The sequence below is a fragment of the Diceros bicornis genome, chromosome 4 (assembly GCF_020826845.1).
Source record: "Diceros bicornis minor isolate mBicDic1 chromosome 4, mDicBic1.mat.cur, whole genome shotgun sequence".
Classification (NCBI taxonomy): domain Eukaryota; kingdom Metazoa; phylum Chordata; class Mammalia; order Perissodactyla; family Rhinocerotidae; genus Diceros; species Diceros bicornis.
In genome coordinates this window covers 85593754-85613826 of record NC_080743.1, presented here as the reverse complement: position 1 = coordinate 85613826, position 20073 = coordinate 85593754, and the positions used below count along the sequence as shown (strand labels likewise).

The 20073-nt window shown below is 44.3% G+C and overlaps 1 protein-coding gene across 7 annotated transcripts in view; it reads left to right on the top strand.

The window, feature by feature from the left end:
- The window catches only part of CACNA1E (calcium voltage-gated channel subunit alpha1 E), a 391046-nt gene that overhangs the window by 232655 nt on the left and 138318 nt on the right, over positions 1-20073 (top strand). For all 7 annotated transcript variants that reach the window (XM_058539925.1, XM_058539921.1, XM_058539922.1 and 4 more), the window contains one exon: positions 14103-14206. In XM_058539925.1, coding sequence (XP_058395908.1) covers positions 14103-14206 — 104 coding nt within the window. The remainder of the gene's footprint in view (positions 1-14102; positions 14207-20073) is intronic.

Below are 20073 nucleotides of genomic sequence, written 5' to 3'. Positions count from 1 at the left end.
TAGATCCTGCAGGGCAGCCGAGCCATCCTAGCCAGGCTGTGTCACGGTGTGAACCGGGGTGGAGAGGAACAAACCCAGGTGCCTCTACATTGCTGTCTTCATTGCCTGTCAGGACTGATAACTCCCTCATGCCTTTGGGAAGAGGCGACCTTTCCAGGCGTCCAGCTGGGGTTCAGAGCCTGTGTGGAGAGCTTCTCCCTTAAGCTTTCCTCTCGGTGTGTTTTTCCAACTCGCTGAAGCTTAAATCCTTCTGCAGGGCTCAGGCCTCAGCGTGGGTGTGTCTAATGCCTGGTCATCCTGGAGATGGGGTTGAGGGAGAGGCTGTACCTGTTGCTATGGCAGCACCCAGCTGAGATCATGAACTCATTTCATTCCCAGGAGCTTTCCAGGTGAATCCATCTCTCCATCTCACCCACTCTCCTTCTCTTCCCTCTACATCTCTCCACATCCTTCTGTCGCCTTTCCTCCTCCCCACTCAACCTCAGGCTTTCTCCTTCCTCAGATCTCTCTTTACTCCTGGATACATCAGCATAGCAGCTGAGGCTACCCATGGCAGTCTTCTTTTTTTTTTTTTTCCTGGACCAGTAGCTCCCACTTGAGCAGGCATCACCTGAAGGGCTCGTTAAAACACAGCTTGCTGAGTGCTGACCTTCATCCCTGGAGTTCTGATCTGAAGGTCTGCGTGGGGATCCAAGAACTTGCCTTCCTGACAAGGTCCCAGATGATGCTGATGCTGCAGGGCCAGGGGCCACCCTTTAAGAACCACTGTTCTAGACTATATTCGCCCAAGTTGAACTAGCGATGGCTGGAATATTCCTTTACGTTTTGATTCTAAGTGGTTTGATTAGCTCATTCATCCATTCATATGACAGAAGTTTGTTGCGCACCTATTCAGAGTACTGGGGCAGGTCCTCCCTATACAGAGAAACACAAAACCCTGTCCTCCAAGAGTCCACAGATTTGTGCAGGGGACAGACAAGGCAATAATTATTACATGGTGTGACAAATATTACAGTAACCTGCAAATAATAATATGAGAGGTTTAGAAATAGCCAGCAGTCTCCTTGCACAAGGCAAGTAAAATATTTAGATGAGATGAATATAAATAATAGTGATTCATTCATTCTTTTTCTTACTCCCCTTTTTCAAGGGTTGAGTAAGGAGAACTGAGCTTAACCTATTAAAACAATAATATTAACATTGCATTTATTATGTTTCAGTTACTTTACCAAGTGTAGAGTATATTGATTGAGTGCTGGGGTCAGATGGCTGGCTGGAGTCCTGCTCTGTCACTTACTATCTGTGCAGCCTCAGGCAGGTTACTCAACCACTCTGTGTCTCAGTTTCCTCATCAGAGAAAAAGGCTATAGTACTAGTATCTCCTTCAAAGTATTCTTGAGAAGATTAAATGTACTAATGGAGGCAAAAGGTACATAGTAATTGCTCTAAAAATGTAGACTCGTATTATCAATATTTTGTGACCTCATGCTGAATATCAGAGAATTGGCTTAGAGAAGTTTATACTCTCCAGACTAAGAAAATCACCAGGATTTAGGCGAGAGAATGGTTTGGGACTGGGTCTGAATGTGGGTATCAGAGGATCTCAGAACAAGCCTGAAGAGCCCCTGGGGTACCAGTCAGAGGAAGCAGCCCTAGCTGGGCAGTCAGGGGATCAGGTCATCCAGATGGGGTAGAAGAAGGGCCTTGAAGGACGACCAGGATTTTGACAGTGCATTTTTTTTTTTTTTTTGAGAGGATGAGGGGATTGTCAGGATTGAGGCTTAAAAGCATTCCCAGCAGAGGGAACATCTCTACCCCAGGAAGCATAAGACGGCAGAACCCTCAGGCTGAGGTATAAAGAGTTTCAAGCTTAGCCTTGCCCAGCTTTGCCATTGAGAGAACCAGCCAGGGCACCTTCCTTAAGAGATGCTTGCTCCCCCATCCCCTTCGTGCTCAAATGCCATATGGCTGGTGCTGTCAGCAGTGCCCACCAGGCAAAGAGGCTGTTTCTGCTGCTTCCCCAGAGGGGCTGCCCTCTTCCCTCTTAGATACCACCCCCATCCCTGAGAGATGTGGTTCTCTGTTCTTATTCCGAGATCAGGGAGTATTCCCCTAATCTTTGTCTGGGGCCCTACTCGAACCACGGTTCACATTCATGTTGAGTGTCAAGTCTGTATTTTCTGCCTCCCTCGGACCTGGCTTTACAGCTGAAACTAGAGCTGGATGAGAGGGCAGAATCTCTTGGTTTTGTTTTAATCCTTTCCTGAGCTCCTCAGAGATAAGAGTGACTGAGCCTTTCTTCTTCCGGAGAAGATCGGAGGACGAAGTCCTTCGCAGCAGGGTCCACCTGGGAAGGGCTTATTAGGTGATAATCCCTGATAAACCCCCTCTAATCATCCTCTAACTCTGCCCTCTTAGTGATAAGGAAAACCTCTAGACATTTAATTAACTCTTTCAGAAATCCTCTTTCTCATCACCTTTTCTTTCGTTCCTCCCTTCTGCTTGTCTTGGATTTAATCAGAGCCATACATTCAGTTTATTAACTTATTTTATTCATTCATTCAACAAACACTTGAGCCCCTACTGAGAGCTAATTTGGGTTCTGGGCAGATACGTAGACAAATAAGACCTACTCCTTCTTCTTGAGATGTGTGAAGTCTTACAGAAAATGACGTACAGGTGAGCCGTGATTCCGGTACCGAGTTCAGTGGTATGGTGGCATCCAGTGCAGACAGTGACAAGAGTGACTGAGTCTGGGAAGGTTTCCTGGGGAAGGTAGCATTTAATCAGGGTGTGTACATTGAGGCTTTCTAGGTGGACAGGTGGAAAAGGTATTCTAGGCAGTGGGGACAACATGAGCAAAAGCATAGAGATATGAGAGAACATGGCATACGCGGGAATTGCAAGCATCGGGATGTGGCCGTGTGACTTGGTGCGCGGGGATGCAGGGGCTGTGAGACGAGTTAGAAAGGTTAGGCTGGGGTCAGTCTTGGTAGGGGATTTGGCAAGGGCAGCCATTGGAGGGTTTTAAGCTGCGTAGAGACAGGGTGAAATATGTTGGTTAGAAATGACAACCTTCCCCTGCTCTGAAGATGGAAGCCAACTGTGGCTGGGAATCACTTGTCCCATTCTACAAGATCTCCCTCGCAACAGGATGGCTGTTGAACTTCTGGCCAGAGAACCTGCTGTGAAGGCTTCCAACTTTATCAGACATCCAGGGCAGAGAAGAAACCACTGAGTTAAGGTCTAGACATCAAAGGAGTTGAAACAATGTAACATTTGGATAGGATTACAATATGCAATTGGTCAGAAACTGTTTCTCCTGCTGGCATTGCTGTTGTAAATGCCTGCATCCATAGCTCTGTTCTCAAATATGTTCCAAGTTAAAACAACATTGTTATTTCTATCCATCCTCCCCCAAGCCCCACCCGACGTGTAAAAAGCAACACAATGTAGTGTCTTGAGAAGAGGTCAAACATGGGTTTGGATTTTGGTTCTGCAATGTACTGACTGTGGGACCTTGGGCAAGTCCCCTAGCCTTTCTGAGCCTGGATTTTGTTGTTGTTTTGTTTGTTTTTAACATGTAAACTTAGAATTGCACCTCTCTTGCATGGTTTGAAGATTAGAGTTAATGTATGTATGTTATCCACCTGGCTTGGCGTTCAGCCTAGAGTAGATGCTTAACAAGCGAAAGCCATGATTATTTTTCTCTTCTCAGTTACGCTGAAGCTTTAGGATACAAGTCACAGCAAAATGTTTAGATATTTTAATCAGGTCCTCTTACTGCCAGAAATAGGTCTGACTGGGTTGATGTTGGATCTGCCATCCAACAGCTTATATGCATTCTTGTGTTACTCACTCATCATTATTGATCTTAGTACGTTCCACTCTAACAAACAGCAAAGCAAGTACAAAGAAGGGTAAAAGCAAGAAGGAATTCTTTCCAGTGGATCCCAGGATGGGGAAACAGTGAACATTATTATTTTATTATTTTATTATCTGTATTCTGTTTCAACATTATTATACCCAAAAAACAATAGGAATGCTCAGTTGGAATGAATTTTGTGTATCTTAGAGGAAAGAGGAAGAACCAAGATGAATTTGTAGCATCAGAGTATGCGAGACAGTAGAAATGAGGAGAGGAGAAGAGAAGGGTTCGGGGAGCATGGAATCAGAACCTGAGATTCGAATCTATGAGAGAGAGGAGAAGCAAAGTGAGGGATATAGGTCTGAGCGAGCAGGGACCCCACATTTGTAGTCTGATGTAGGCACCTACTCAAGTGAGGAATTCCCTCCTTAATGTCCCTGATAGATGGTCATCTGGCACAGTGATTCCTGTTCTTTTTCACATCATGGCACGCATAGAAAATAACATTTGTATGACACTGGGATAAATGGACGAGGCTGCTCACAAGTGGAGGTGAGCAGCCTGGGGACTGCCAGGCTCTGCCAGCAGCTGTGAGTGGTGTGTGGAGTGATAACTTGGGCCCACGTGTAGCCCAGTGTGCTTTGAGAAACTGTGATCCAGCAGGACCAGAGTGGAGAGCCTCAGTCATGTAGTCTCAGGCCCTCCAGTGATAAATAGGCATGTAGGACTGGGCATTTCACTGTCACCATCATCAGTACCAATGCAAATTTATTGGGCCTATTTTCCAGGGATCTGTCTTCGATTCTGAAGATACAAAGACTTAGAAGCCATGGTTTCTTGCTTTCAAGCCATTCGTAGTAAGGAGTCAGAGTGCTTCCTGTGGCCACAAAATAAATGAAACTAACTGGCCTGGGGCTTCAGGGAACCAACTGGGCTTACCAGCCTTACATAGTGTTTGACACACAATCATTAATTAAAACAGGGATGTTCAATGATAAATTAATTCACCTGCTCAGAAGCGCTTGTGGCGGGAAGAATGAAAGCCAAGAAAAATTATTATCTGAAGCTTTTTTCTGGGGTCTCTGCTCTTATGTGCTCTGCTGAATATGTGAGTTAGCTAAGGGCACTTGCTGTATGTCAACAGAGATGCCATTTTACAGGTGATATATTTATTTCCAGAAAAGGAAACTCATATAGGCCTGTGAAGCAGAAGAATGCTAGTGGTGTTATAATCTCCTATTAGTCAACAACATTATTGAGAATCTCTTGTTTGTAGAATAATATTCTAGGCATTAGTAGTGAACAGAGAAATAGAAGATGCAATTCTGTCTTTGAGAAACAGTCAACCCCAATGGGAAGAGAGGACCGATATATGGAAGAGACGGAACACATATAAAGAAGGTCTGTAAATAAGTACAAACAAAAACCCAAGTGCAGCACTTAGTGGTCTGGTTTCTATTATAGGTATTTATACTCATGACTTGGTCTTCTTATGGGTACCAAGGCCCTTGAGGACTCTTTTCTTTTCTCATTAATCTTATGCAGAGTACACATTCAAAAGTGTTGAATGAATATGTGTGCAACTATGGAGTGTTCCTAAGTGCTGGGGAATTCTGGAGTGAAGTAGAATGATGTGCTCAGGGGAAGCCTTATAGAGGCTGAGCAGTGTTTTCTAGTATGAGAGAACTCATGGTTTGGCAGAGCGGGAGGGGACAGAAGAGGGAAGAAGGAAGGAGGAGCTCATTGGGAGTGAGAAAATCCAAATGATTTAGGCCACCATCAGGGTCCTCCACGACCTGCCCTCCTTGTCTTGCCTTGCCTTGCTCACTACTGCCAACAGCAGCATACACACAAAATAGCTACAGATCTTCCTCAACTTACGATGGGGTTACATCCCGATGAACCCATTGTAAGTTGAAAACACTGTAAGTCAAAAATGCATTGAGTAAGAAGTTGAACAAGATCAATAGTTTTTAAAGATTTTTTTTTAAAGCAGTAGAAACCTTTATACACACACATACATAGTGTCATTTCACAAGATGATTTGTGTGTATGTGTGTATTTCAAAAGTAGGAAAAAAAAATGAAACAGTCTATTACAATGTAGACATATTCATCCTTCAGTAAATCTTTGAAGTAAGATGAATCCCAAAGCTGATCGCATCTCAGAGTTGTGCAATTCAATAATAGATTGAACTCCCATGCTGGAACCCGCCATCATAAAGTTGAAAAATCATAAGTCAAACATTCATTAAGTCAGGAACCATCTGGAGGGAACAGGGCCATGTATACTTAGTTTGAGCATGAAACTGAGTGGTATAGAAGAGAAGGGCTCTGCAGAGTGCACAGCAGGGCAGAAGTCCTGCATCCTGGTTCTACTTCTGTAACCAACTAGTGGAGTATCTTTCAGCAATCATGTAGCTTTTGACCCTTGGTTCTTCATCCATAAAATGAAGGGTTTGTGTAAGATGCTGGGGTTCTTTCTAGATCTGTAACCTGCAAGATGCTGAAGGTTAGAGTACTCATATTAGATTGAATGGAAAATGGTGATTGGCTAGCTGGAGGGGACAGGGGACCAATGGAAAGGTGGTAAATGATGGTCACTAGAAGGATTGATCACTGAGGACCATGGGATAGAGTGGAGACCCAGCTAGGGGCTGGGTGAAGACCTGTGGCTGTGGTGTCATCAAGGCCGAGGGTGGGAGTGCTGCTTTTCTCTGGCTCTCCTCTTTGCCAAACTGGTCCTGCTCTGTTTTCCCACTGGCACAAGAAGGGGAAGAATAGGTGGCGAAATGCCCAACAGGAAGTTACTCCTTAAGAGGCCTCCTACGAAGGCCCTGCTGCATCCTCAGTGACAGTCACTGGCAGTCCAGGCAAGCAGGTGAAAGTGGCTGCTGGCCATCAAGTCGGGGAGCTTGGAAAAACCAGAACGCATGGGGAGCCTTGATTGCTTATAATGGGCCCCTGGCTAAACCAGATGCTGCCTTTGGAGCTTGTTTGTGTGGGGAGACTTAGCATGTTTATTAAATATACTCAGGGATCTGACACGTAATAAAATGCTCTGCCTCCAGGACTGACAGGTTCAGCCTCCTTGCTGGGTGGCAGCAGGTGGTTGTGTTTCACTCAGAGCTCTCTGTCCTCACTCTTTCCACCTGCTCCCCCCGCCTTCTTTCTTGCCTCGGGGCTGCGAAGACAGCTCTCATTTTCTGGCTGCCAGATCCTAGTGTTGGCTTTTCTATTGATTTTTTTATTCTCCCCTAGAAGGTGGCAATAGTATGGGTAGGACTGCTTTTAAGAGACCTGGGACTAAACGAAATATGGAGAGTCAAGGGTTCTCAAGAAGTTGACCCATTGTGGTTCTAGATTGTGGCCCCAGGTCTGCTCCAGGTCACTTTGCTTGTTTGGGCCTCGGTTTCCTCTTCTACCAAATATATTGGATGATGTCTCCTCATAATCTTCTTTCAAAACAACGGCTAGAATTCCTGGTTTGCAGGAAACGAGGCTGGATGATCTTAGGCCTTTAATTGCACAATGGCTTGTAGGGTACACTGTACATTGTGGTCTTTTCCTAAAATGTAGGTGTGGTCAGAGGGCAGTGGCTCTGCCCTTAGAAATGCCATCCAACTGGTGTGACTCAGGGGAGGGGTATTGCCAGCTTTGCAAGGATGGTCAAAACCCTGATGAGAAAGGGATATAATGCCTCAAGTCAGATTCCCCATGAACTGGCTCTGGGAAAGAGATTCTTGGGGCAATGATTTATTCGGGGACCACTCTCAGGAGAAACTTGTAAGGATATGAAGGAAGCAACATAGATCAGGGTAAAATACTAGACAAAGATGTAGTTTAAAAGGTTTTAGGGGCCAGCCCTGTGGTGTAGTGGTTAAATTCGGCGCATTCTGCTTCAGCAGCCCACGTTCGCAGGTTTGGATCCCAGGCACAGACCTACACCACTCGTCAGCCACGCTGTGGCAGCGACCCTCGTGTAAAGTAGAGGAAGATTGGCACAGATGTTAGCTCAGGGCTAATCTTCCTTAACCAAAAAAAAAAAAAAAAAAATTTAGCCTCAGCCTGATTGCACAGGCAGCTCCAGAGTGTGAATTGCACCACAGAGGTTGTCCCACCTAGAGGCAAAGGGGCTGGGCCATTGATACCCCTGCATCACTTCGTTATTGGCTACAGGCCACCCTTCTCCCCCCTGCCCCATGGGCAGGCGTAAACTCCCACGTGAGCTGGGCCTGTCAGCCAGGGGCCAACTTCTGAGAAGGGTGGAGGTGGGAGCCATGAGCTGCCAACAGGCATGGCTCCTGGGCAATGGGTGCACCTGCTGGTAAAGGAGACCTGATGGGGGCAGTACAGAATTTGCCACATCCAGGCGGGTGAGAGCAGGCAGGGAGGGAGGTAGGAGGCAGGGGAGGAGAAGACTATTCTGAATGTAAGTCCTGAGCAAAGAGGGAATGTGGATGGCTCAGCATCATATGCAGGGAAACACTCAAATGTGATGTCCCAATTAGGCCAACCTAACTGATGTTTATGGGAGTCAGGACAATGTTACATTTGAGGAGAGGGAGATGGTACCTAGGAAGGGGCTTGCAGGAAGCACAGTATTTATCTGGCTGTGGTTGCACAGGTACGTACACTTTGAAAAAAATCCGTCGAGGGGTACCTTATGATTCATATACGTTTCAGTATAACGTCCACACAGGGGCCTAGGGGGCTGCTGTTGCACAGTGGTAGGAGTTCATTCCGAGAGCGCATTCCCCACCCTCCTTTTTCTTATATGTCCCCCACCTCTCGGCACTTCTTAGTCTTAACCTTTTCCTCCTTTTTCTTTTACCTCCATAATAAACCTTTCCCTGCCTTCCCAGCTTCTGCTGTCTCAGCCAAGGTAGTTTCTTAGACTCTCATTTGACTCTTTTCTCTGAAAGCTTTGGCAGATCCTTTCCTGACCTTCTGGACCAGATGAGACACACCTGTGCATCAGCCCTGTGTGGTCCCTTCACAGCACTCACCACAGTTCAGTCGTACGAGTATTTGTGTGCTCATTTATTTAACATGGGTCTCCCCATTATACTGTGTTTCACAAGGGCCAGGACCTGAGACTGTTTTGTTTATCATTTATCCTCAACAGCCAGGAGAGTATCTGTCACATGATACATGGTCCACAAGTTGGTTGAACAAAATCAGCTCTGAGACATGGATTCCAAGTCCCTTGGGGTGGGAGAGGAGCTGTCACATTGGGTGCTGGAATGAAGTGGGGGCTAAGGGGAGGCAAGTCAGCTGGGTAGATGCCAGATGCCCACGTATTGCCCTTAGGGAAGGTGGTCAGCAGTCGGATCGGTCGTTGGCCTCTGTTCTTTTCCTTCCGCACTCTCGTCGTCTCTGAATTTTCTCTCCCTGGAGTGGTCAGCAGAGGCCGTGGACAGATGCTTTTGCTAAGATGAATGGCCTGGCCTTTTTGGCAGCCTAGAGTGGCTGCTTGAACCATCCCTTGACCTGAGCTCAGTTGGGAATGAGATCCTCCTTGGGACAGAGCCTCCTCTAGGCCAGCGGTTCTCAACTTGAAGCCATTTTTGTCCATTTGGCAATTCTGGAGACACTTTGGTTGTTACAACTGGGGGAGTGCTCCTGGCATCTAGTGTGTAGAAGCCAGGGGTCTTGCTAATGCATCGCACAGAACAGCCCCCCACAACAAAGAATTATCCAGCCCAAGATGCCACTAGTACCCTGGCTCAGAAACTCTGCTGTAGGCCAGCTCAGGGCTTGCCAGCAGGCGCTGCCTCCAGCCTGAGAAGCAGCTGTGCCCCAGGGCCCCTTCTTTTCTGAAAAGACTCTGGCATCAGTATCCTCCTTCTTCCCAGTCCCAACTCGCTCAGGCTCCCCACTCAGTCATCTGTAATTCAGCCTCCCTGTGAGAGCTGCTCTGTGGAAGGCATGTGCATACAAGAGACCCTTCAGCATATTTTCCACAGAGCCCTGTGGAACCGTGATAGGGACCTGCTTCCAAGGGTGGGTGCCTAGCCCTGCCTATACAGCCTCAGGCCAGGAGAACCATGGGACCCCTTTCCTCTTGCTGTCTCCATCCCCATCTTTCTCTCCAATCCTGCTCCTCCCACCCCCACCTTCCAGCAGCTCCCTCAGTACCCCGACATTAATGTGATAATTGCCACATGTGCCTGTTTACGCAGGGAGTGGGGGCGCTCACCACCTCCAATGAGGCAGGTTCCCAAAGGAACACATTCCCACTGTGTCAGGACTGGTACCCGCTGAGCACTCCCTGTGCAGGTGGGCTGCCACCCCCGACTGCTTTCTCTGTCTGTCATCACCCGCATCATGCGCACATGTGCATGTGTGTGTCACTCAGGGAATGAGCAGGTGAGAAAGATGGAGAGCAGCCAGCCTGCCAGTCTAGGGGCTTGGCTGGGTCAGGTGGGAGGAGAATCAGCATCTTAAATAAGAGGACGTTGCCCCAAAGAAAAGCGCTCTTCCCTAATGCCTGACACAGAGGAGGTGTTCCATGAATGGGGTGGAATGAAGAGGCTAGCTCTCTTTGTGCGGGCTTCTTTCCAGGGAGGGGCCTGGTTTACACTTAGCTGCTCCACAGTAGCGGTCTGGGCAGTGAAGGTTCCACTGTGAGACTCTCCTGGGGCCAGAATCCAGCAGAACATGTTCGGAAAGCTCGGGGTCTCCTTCCCCAGGTTCTTGCTCAAAATACTTAGCATGGCTGTCCCCTGTCTTTGAAGGAAGAATAACTAGGGAAAGTAAAACATGGTAATCCTACATGTAACCAGCTTGTGAGAATCACAGAAGCAGAGGGGCACAGTGGAGAAATTCTCCCTCTCTCAGAGGCAGCCCTCTTCTCTTCCACCTCCTGCTGTGACACAGACACACATACGCACCCCAGGAGAGAACACAGTCACAACTCCGGGGTTGAACTGGCAGCTTTCTGCTTGGTGTTCCTGACTCCCACCTCCTGTGGTGGATGGGCACTTGCCTTGAGAGTTGTCGATTACTGTCTTCTTTTTTAATCTCAGAAGACACTTCAGTAGTTGTCTCTCCTACACTGGACAATTTTAAGATTTTAATAATGATGAATCAGAAGGAGATTGAAGCTCTAATTAGCATCAGAAAGAACCCTGCCATTTTGGAGGAGGGAAGTGTGAAGTCCTTGGCTTGCCCACTTCCTGCTGAGGTATGTCGCCTTGTCCTACTGGACACGTCATTGATCCATTGACAGGCACATGAGGTGAGGGTGAGGCCACCTGGCGAGGAAGGATGGGGGAAGGGGAAGAACTGCAAGGAAACCCCAGGGAGAGGAGAAAGGTGTAGAGAGGGTGCGGCAAGTCTATTTAAAGGTTGGTGAATAATCCCGGGAGCTGTCAAACCACTTTCTCCAGAAGAACCTTTTAAGCTGTCAGTCATCTTTAATAACCCCTCGGGCATGGTGCGCTGCTGGTGTCCTCCCAGAGGTTCTTTTGCTCCTTCTCCTCCCCTTCTTCCTCTTTTTCTGATCCAACAGGCCCCAGTGCTGTAGTGGAGGACATTTTCTTTTTTTTAGCAATTCAGACAGAACTCCAGAGAGTGAGAAGGAGTATCAGAATGATTTTTTTTTTTTTTGGTATATTTTAAACATGAGAATCATCTTATTCAAATTGTGGTCATTTATTGATTAGTCGAGCAGCTATATATGCTAAACACTTTGTAAGGTGCCAGATACAGAAATGAGCAGATGGTTAAGGTTCTTGTCTTAGTTAAGGCAAAACCAAAACATTCTCACTAAACACCGAATAAGAAGACACTGTTCATCATCGGTATTTAATAGAAGAATTGGGAAGCACATTCCAGACTCTGGCCAGTGAAGGGAGTCCTTTTGTCCCTGCATTTCACAGGCTGCATATCCTGATAACAGATTTAGATTAGTTAATAGCTTTCCTTTAAAAAGGGGTTTCATAATCAAGGAATTGTGTGAAGCGATGGAGCAAAAGTTAATAATGCTTCTTTTTTGTGGGTCTTCTCACAAGCTAAGGGGAAAATGCAATCTGCTGTGTTTCCCAAGTTTCTTTGGTTACAGAGGTTCATTTTCTGCAGAACACTTTAATTTCTTACAGACCTCTAACAATGAGAAGAATACAATTTGGGAAATGCTCTTCAGTCTATAGCATCTCTGGCAAATAGTCACCCAAATGAAATTGTTCTAGCCATCATCAAACTGTAACTCAGTCACTCCTGGGACCAAAGACACCGTAAAAGCCACAATTTCATCATTGCCATTGCTGACACCAACTAATGTTTATTGGCAACCGAGGGGCAGACTCAGTCCTTGCTGCCAAAGAATGCTAAGGAGTGGGGGCGGGGGAGGACTGGCTAAGCCGTAGAGAGAATAAAACTTGTTGATTTGGAGCACCACTGGTGAACCATCTGAGATAATCAGTCTTTACAGGATATGGCATTTGTAATCATGAATAAAGACAGAGCTAGTTATACAAGGATCATTCAATCCAATTTTCAGCTCACAGGAAAGACCATATCTCAACTATATCAAAAACAAAACAAAACACCAAAAACCCAGCTTCCTATGTCCGTTAGAACCCCTGTGGCCCTTGGCATCTAGTTCTTCTGCAACTTCCTTCTGATAATCAGAAGCAGTCTTCTCTGAGGTCTGGCCCACATCTTCCCTGCTTGCATTTAACTCACTAGACCTGGTTGAACTAAAGAGCTAGATCTTACATGCTGAAATCGGCAGCTCCCTGCCTTTGTCCCATCCAGTTCAGAAGGTGTTTGTTTTTAACTTTTATTCTGTTTCATTTACAATCATCTCTTTCTGAATGGTATAGGGACAAGACGAAAGATTCAAGTTTGGTGAAAGAGGTTGCCTTAGAAGCTATTTTTAATGGAAAAACTACTGTACAGTGATAGCTGCCTTGATCAGAGGGAGGCTATATTCTATGGACTGACATATTTGAATGCGAGGCAGAGAGAAAATGAGATAATTTGGGAGAAAAACAAGATAGAATGTCATAGAAGTCCATAGGAAGCATGAGGACAATGAATCAAAATATGTTTGCAGAGTTTAGTAGTGAGAGGGAGAAAAAGGTAAATGACAGGGACAAGAAACACTTTGCCATAGAAATTCTGAGTTCAGATCTTAATTTTACTAATTTAGCATGTGAATTTTAGGCATGGCATTTGACTTTGATGGCCTTGTTTCTCCAGTGCATTGGGAATAAAATTTCTTTCCAGAATCTGTTGAGTTTCAAACAGGTATTAAAGTTTGCGTGTGCAGGAGTGAGATGGGGTTGGGGGGATTTTAAAGCCCTGCATATGTATAATGCAATTCAAGGAGACTATTTAGAAAGACTTGGGGTTGATATCATGGGGACGGAGAGTCAAGGCAAAGCTTAGTTGAAAGGCTCAGATGTTGAAGAGGACTTTTCAAAATGCTCCAAAACTGTTTCAAGGTCCAAATAAGACATTCTGCCAAGAGTTGCTTCTTTGGCTAAGTCTTGTGGTATAATCCTTCCTCAACCCCCTGCCATTCAAGGGCCTTGCCTCTCACTTGTAGTACAAGAATCTAGAGTATGGATTTCCATGCATTTTTCAGTTTACTATGTGTTAGCATTAGAGAGAGAGCAAGGGGTCACTCTTCAAATCTAGATTTATTCCCACTTCTGTCCGGAACCTTGCTGGGGCCAGGCCTGGTCTAGCTCTCTACTATTGGACTATGATGGGAGAAAGAAAGCCAGAGCCCAGGGTCAAGGGCTGAGCAGGATGTGGATGACACTAATTTCTCCCAAGCAACCCTGTCAAGGCCTTAGCCAGCATCCATGGAATAGAGTGATGGACATAGGCTGCATCTGTATTTTTGAGATTTTTGTCCAATTTAGAGTGCAATGGCTTAGAACCCACATCACCAAACACTGTAAAACCAGTGATTGTTTGCATGATCTTGGAAAAGTATTTGACCTTTCTTGGTTCAGTTATCTCATCTGTTAAGTGAGGGTGTTAGACTGTTCCAGTTCAGGATGTTATGTGAGGCCAGTGCAGTGTCCTTCTCGATGTACATGGAAGAACATGAGTTAATCCACAATGACACCAAATCTGGAGTGGAGCGAGGCGATGTTTAACTGTATTGTGCTGTGCTTGTTACATCACCCTGTGTGTGAAGCTGCAGGAATGGAGGCCTTCTTCTGGCAGATGGTTTTGATGAAGTATTAAGGAACCGTTTTTCTTTCTTTCAGACCAATGATGCCTTAGGAGCCACCTGGAATTGGCTGTACTTCATCCCCCTCATCATCATTGGATCCTTCTTTGTTCTCAACCTCGTCCTGGGAGTGCTTTCCGGGTAAGCCAAATGTTTCTCTCTCCTCTTCTTTCTAATTGTGAGCTAAGGCTCTTGACTCCTGGCAGATTCATTCATTTAACCTTCATTTAGAAGACATTTACTGAGCGACCCCTGTGTGCCAAATGCTGTTCTGGATGCTGGGAATGTACAGTGAACTGTCGTTCTAATCATCTTTATTGTTGTTTGGAATTAAAAGATCTTTAGATCAGGTACAACATTGAACACGGTATCCAGTGAGGTTCATTTATCCATTCATCCTTTTGTTCAGTCACTCGGTAGTCAGAAACCTTCTGTGTCAAACACTGCGCTGGTTGCTAGAGACATAAAGTTGAATAAGATACAGGCTTTGCCCTCAAAAGATTCTTCCTCTATCATGTATTGGACATCAAATCTCATATTTGTAGCTTGAATTGGCGTACATCAGTCAGCAAGTACTCAATGTCCAATGCCCTGGTAAGCATTGCAAGGAGCACACGCAGTGTAAGGCACAGTTCCTGCCCTTAAGAGACTTAACGTTTTACCTAGAGGGCAGCAAACACTTGAAACAGCTAGGGAATGTGAGTTCTTATACTGACTAATATAAAATACAAATCATTCATTTTGAGGAAGGGACAAATCTATATAGTCTGAAGTTATCAGGAATGGTTTCGTGAAGGATTGGGATTTTGCTTGGGATATAAAATATGTAATAGGATAAAATAGAATATATGGGCATGAATATTCCAGAAAGGGGAGCACCACACCATAAGCAAAGATGAAGAAATGGGACTTGTCATGGGGAGTGAAGAGATGGTAATGCAACCTAATTTAACCAGAGTGGAAAATTCACTTTGGGAAATGAAAGATATAAGATAGGAGAGCTAAAACAAGGGTAGACTTTAGAGGTAGATTTATTTGCTTATTTTTCTAAGCAAAACAGAACTTAATTTCTTGTCTGAGTGGCATAAGTTCTTCAAATAGAAATTTATAAGGTGGTGCTTCTGTTTAAACATGGCCAATTGAAGCAAGTTGGTTAGCTGTTATAGCTCCACTAACACAGGAAATAAATTTTAAGAAGGGCACAGTGACAAAGAGAACAAGAGCAGAAACGACAATAGATGAGAGATGTCAACAAAATTTTTGAAGACAGAGTAAATGGTGACTGACCTAGTGGTAGGAAAGCTGAGGTTTAATTGTCTACAGTGAGGAATACCAATACAAAAGCAAAATGGGAGCCCAAGAAGGCTCAGGAATTAGTCACCTGGTATGTCTGAGAGCTGGAATATGGGTGGTGCTAGAAGAATAGGATTGGTCAAAAGTCCTTGTAAGGAACACTTAGATGGGCTCTCCCCAATAGCTTAGATCTCTACCCCTAGACGGTGCTGACAGGTGTCTGCCCCACCCAACCCACATCCCAGCCGAAGTTAGACTTACTCTGTGTAGAGGCTGAATCAGAGAAGCCTGAAACGGTAACATCAGGTGCCTCTGAGGGTGGGGTCGATTTGCCGTACTGAAAACGGGAAGGTTAAGTGAAAGTCCACGAACTGAATGTCATACTCCCAGCCCATTTCTACTGCATCCCTCTCAGAAATGTAGCAACCGCCAGGGGTTCATGGGATTCCTCTGCGGGGGAACTATTAGACTTAAGAGAAAAGGCCTACATATGTGATATTTGAAGATAACCAGAGAAACGACTCCCACCCATCACCTTCAGTGAGGTTCATGATCTTAGTTTTCTATGGCTGCTGCAACAATTTACCACAAAGTAGGTGTCTTAAAACTGTGAGAGAAATTAATTCTCTCACAGTTCTGGAGGCTAGAGGTCCAAAATCTGGCATGGCCATATTCCCTTTGAGGGCTTCAGGGGAGAATTTATTTCCTTCCTCTTCCAGCCTCTGGTGGCTCCAGGGATTCCTTGGCTTGTGGCTCCATCACTCCACATCTGCCTTTGTGTTCACATTGCCTCCTTCTCTTCTGTCTAGAATCTCCCTCTGCCTCTCCCTTATGAGGACACTTGTCATTGGATTTAGGTCACCTGGATAATCTAGGATGCTCTTGTCATTCAAGATCCTTACCTTAATTACATCTGCAAAGACACTTTTTCCAAATAAGGTAACATTGACAGGTTCCAGGGATTAGGATGTGGACATATCTTTTTGGAGGGGCACCATACAGTGCACTACACTCACCATTCTACAAGCCCCAGCCATGCACACAGAGTTTTCAATAAGCCTTTTGTGCCTTGCTCTTAAATATGAACACACAGCTAGGGATCATTAGTGTTTGAAGAAAAAGTCCAACACAGAGGACAAAAATAAAATGAAAAAAGGAACTTGAGGAAATATGAACAATGCATGGAGCAGAGGATAACTTTTAAAAGATATAATTGTATCAGCAGAGATAGAAGAGAAATAATTTTATTCACAAAAATCATTGCTATAAAAAAGAACATTTAGCATTTAAGAGCTCTTGGGGATTAATGTAAAATAATGTAGAATTTACATTGATGTAAAAATATAATAAAAAGATAGTAGATGGTTGGAATGCAAAGTTGATGAAATCACCTAGAAAATAGAGCAAAAATAAGAAAATCAGAGGATTGATCCAACATGCAACTAGTAAGAGTTCTGTAAAGACAACATGGAAGTGGAGAGGAAGAAGTTAACAAAGAAAAATGCCAAAAATGTTTCCAGAACCAATAAACTCACATTACCAGATTTAAAGGTCTGTTGAGACATGTGCAAGGATATTCCTTCCAACGTTGTTTTTTTGGTGGTGGGGAGTTGGAGGAAACCTCGGTATGCATAACTGGGAGAGTAGATAGATAAACTGTTGGATGCATACCACGACAAACTATGCAGCAGTTAGGAGCAACAAATATCATGTACACGTGACAACATAGAGTATCTTAAAAACACAGAGTTTAGTGAAAACAAGAAAGTGATATAACACCATCTACATAAATGAAAGATACAGGCACACATAATAGTTTGTAAAAATGCATTCAAATAAAAAGTATACATTGAATATGTTGTAATGGTAGTATGTATGGCAGGGAGATGGGAGGTGGGTATGGAGATAAAAGGGAACAAACAAATTTAATTAATTAATAATGCAAATGCCCACTGAGCACTCAGCACAACTATTGAAAAGAGACCACAGCAAGATAAATCATCATGAAATTTCAGAGCATCGGAGTAAAGATGATATTCTAAAAGGTGATTGGGAAGGAGATGGATTTTACCTACAAAGAATCAGGAATTAGGATGGCTTTGGGCTTCTCAATGACATTGAAGTTTAGAAACCAACAGAGAAGTGCCTAAAACTTTCTGAAGGAAAACAATTTCCAAGATAGAATTTTATACCCAGCCAAAATAGTGATTATCTGTGAGAATGGGATGGCAATATTTTGAGACACTCTTTCTGAAGAAGTTACTAGAGAATGTGAGTGACTAAAACTAAGTAATTAATTAAAGGAAGAGAAGGACATGAAACTCATGGGAGCAAGGGATTCAATAGAGGAGAGAAGCAAAGGAGATTCCCAGGATGATGGTGAAGAAGTGTAGAATGACAGCTGTCAGAAGGCCTAGAGAGCAGCAAGTTCAGATTTGTGTAGGATGACAGAGGACTCTGAAAATGATATATTTAAAAAAAAACTGAAACTAATATATTCCCTGGTATGTATTATTGTATTCAGAAGAGTTTAATGGTTTTGTCAAAACTATATATATATATATATGTGTAAAAATATATATGAATATATAAATGTTTGTATGTATTTGTATGTATACACACACCCCGATCTAAGCAATTAATTTCACAAAACACAAAAGTGTTACCACTAAAGGAGTATAAGCATAGTGAGTCCTCTGTGCAGCTCAGCTGTCAACCAGATTTACATTGTTAACACTGGATTTTGAGATAGCCCCTTATGGGTGCTATAATTGCCTCAAGAGTATGGGGACGGGAAGGGAAGGTCAAAGACTAAAATCTTAGGTTCCACAGTAGAGAAGTCTTTAAGCAATATATAATATTGAAAGATAAAGAAATAGCAGTCATATAAGTATAATATTTAGAAAATTGGAAATGAAGAATACAAGAAACAGGTAAAAGAGTTATAGGTGGTTGCCTCTGGGGAGTGAGATTCAAGGGTGGGGAGTGGTGAGGCAGCAGGCTGCTATTTTTTCATTATAAGTCTCTTAAAAATATTCAAGTTTAAAACCCAACATTCATTACTTTGAGAAAAATAGAAATTAAATTTTAAAGTAAAAATATTTCACACCAAAAAAGTGTAGGATAAAAGGGGTATATAAGACCATTCATCTAGTGTCAGTAGCAGAAGGATTAGCACTGAGAGAGACCCGATTCAGTAGGCTTAAGGAGGAAACCACCACTAGTCCAACGACGTGGTACTAAAGCCTGTGGTGACTTGTAAAATGGTTATGAAAGAAAAACAGGAAACATTGTGAAGGAGTTCTTAATAGTGTGTGTCTTGAGTGGAGAGTCATAAGACATAATGGGATTTCTTATATATTTACCATTCAATGAGCCTTTATTGACATCCTTTATGCCCAAGTACTGCTCTGGGTAATTCTCTCCACAGAGCCTGGACCTGCAACTCAAATGCTCTCCCTCAATGACTACCTGCAGGAGGGGCCTGACCACAGATTCTTTCTTCTTGTATTTCTACTGAAGAGATAATCTCCTGTTTGTGTTATCTTATCTGATGTTCTTTATCCTTACTCATTTCCTAAGTGTGTCTCTGTTTTAGTTTAGAACATTCAAGTCAGATTCTTACCATTCGAAGAGAAAAAGTAGATGCTGTGCTAGTAAGTCATTGGTGTTCCAGATAAGGCTCCAATATGGGTTCCAGATGTATCTTAACAGAGCTGGAAAAGGGACAGAGCACTGCCCTATAGGACGATACTTTGTGTCTGACATATCCACTCTGATCTATCCCTGGTTTGGAATCACATCTTTTAATTCTCCTACATCCTTCTCTGGATGGGAAAGAGTCACATGTTGGGAGAAGCATGAGCTTGCCATCTGACAGTCATGGGTAAGAACCTAACCTTGACACTTCCTGTTAACATTGTGCATTTGGACAAGTTGGTCTGAGCCAGCTTCCTCCTCTGTGAAATGAGATAACAACATCTCTCATAGGCAGAGGCCTGTCCCAGGGTCTGGCATGGAGGAGCCATTAGCTCTTATACCCTTTGACAATATTGACATTCATTTTCCCCAACTGTTAGGTCCAGGTGGCTATCATCTGAGTAGCAGCCTGTGATGTTTGGCTTGAACCAGCTGTGAGGCCATCAGTTCCTCTCTAACTGGGAGACTGCCTTCTCAGGTTGGACAATGAGACAGAACTGGAATGGCGTATGCCTCCTTAGCACTTCTGGAGAAGCCTAGGAAGTGACAACAGCAGCTGGGAACAGCTGGTGTGAATAAATTATGACATTTAAAGAGTGTTAACAATAGGGGCCTTACAGGCTGGGACTGAAATATTTCTGTCCTGGTTTCTTTTTCGTGTTCTGATGCTCAGCACATAGGGGGGGTTTTCACTGGTGTCTGCAGAGGGTTCAGCAGCAGCTAGTTCTGTGTCTGCAGGGGCCGTGGGCTCTCTCTTCTGCTTGGTCTGGCTCTCACATGCCTCTGGAGGGGATGTAGGCTTTCTCCTTGAAGTGAGGGTTTGGCTGGGAGTTGCACTTGAAAGCCAGGAAAAAGCTCTGAAGGTTTTATCTCCTGGGACATGTTCCTAGTGACCTGCAGGCAGTTTGAATATTATGTACCAAGGCTTTCCTAAAGTGGAGAGATAAGACAATGGAAGAAGGTGCCGCTGTGTTGGGCAAGTGATGAGAAGAGTCTGGGGGAGAGAGGCAGGCAGC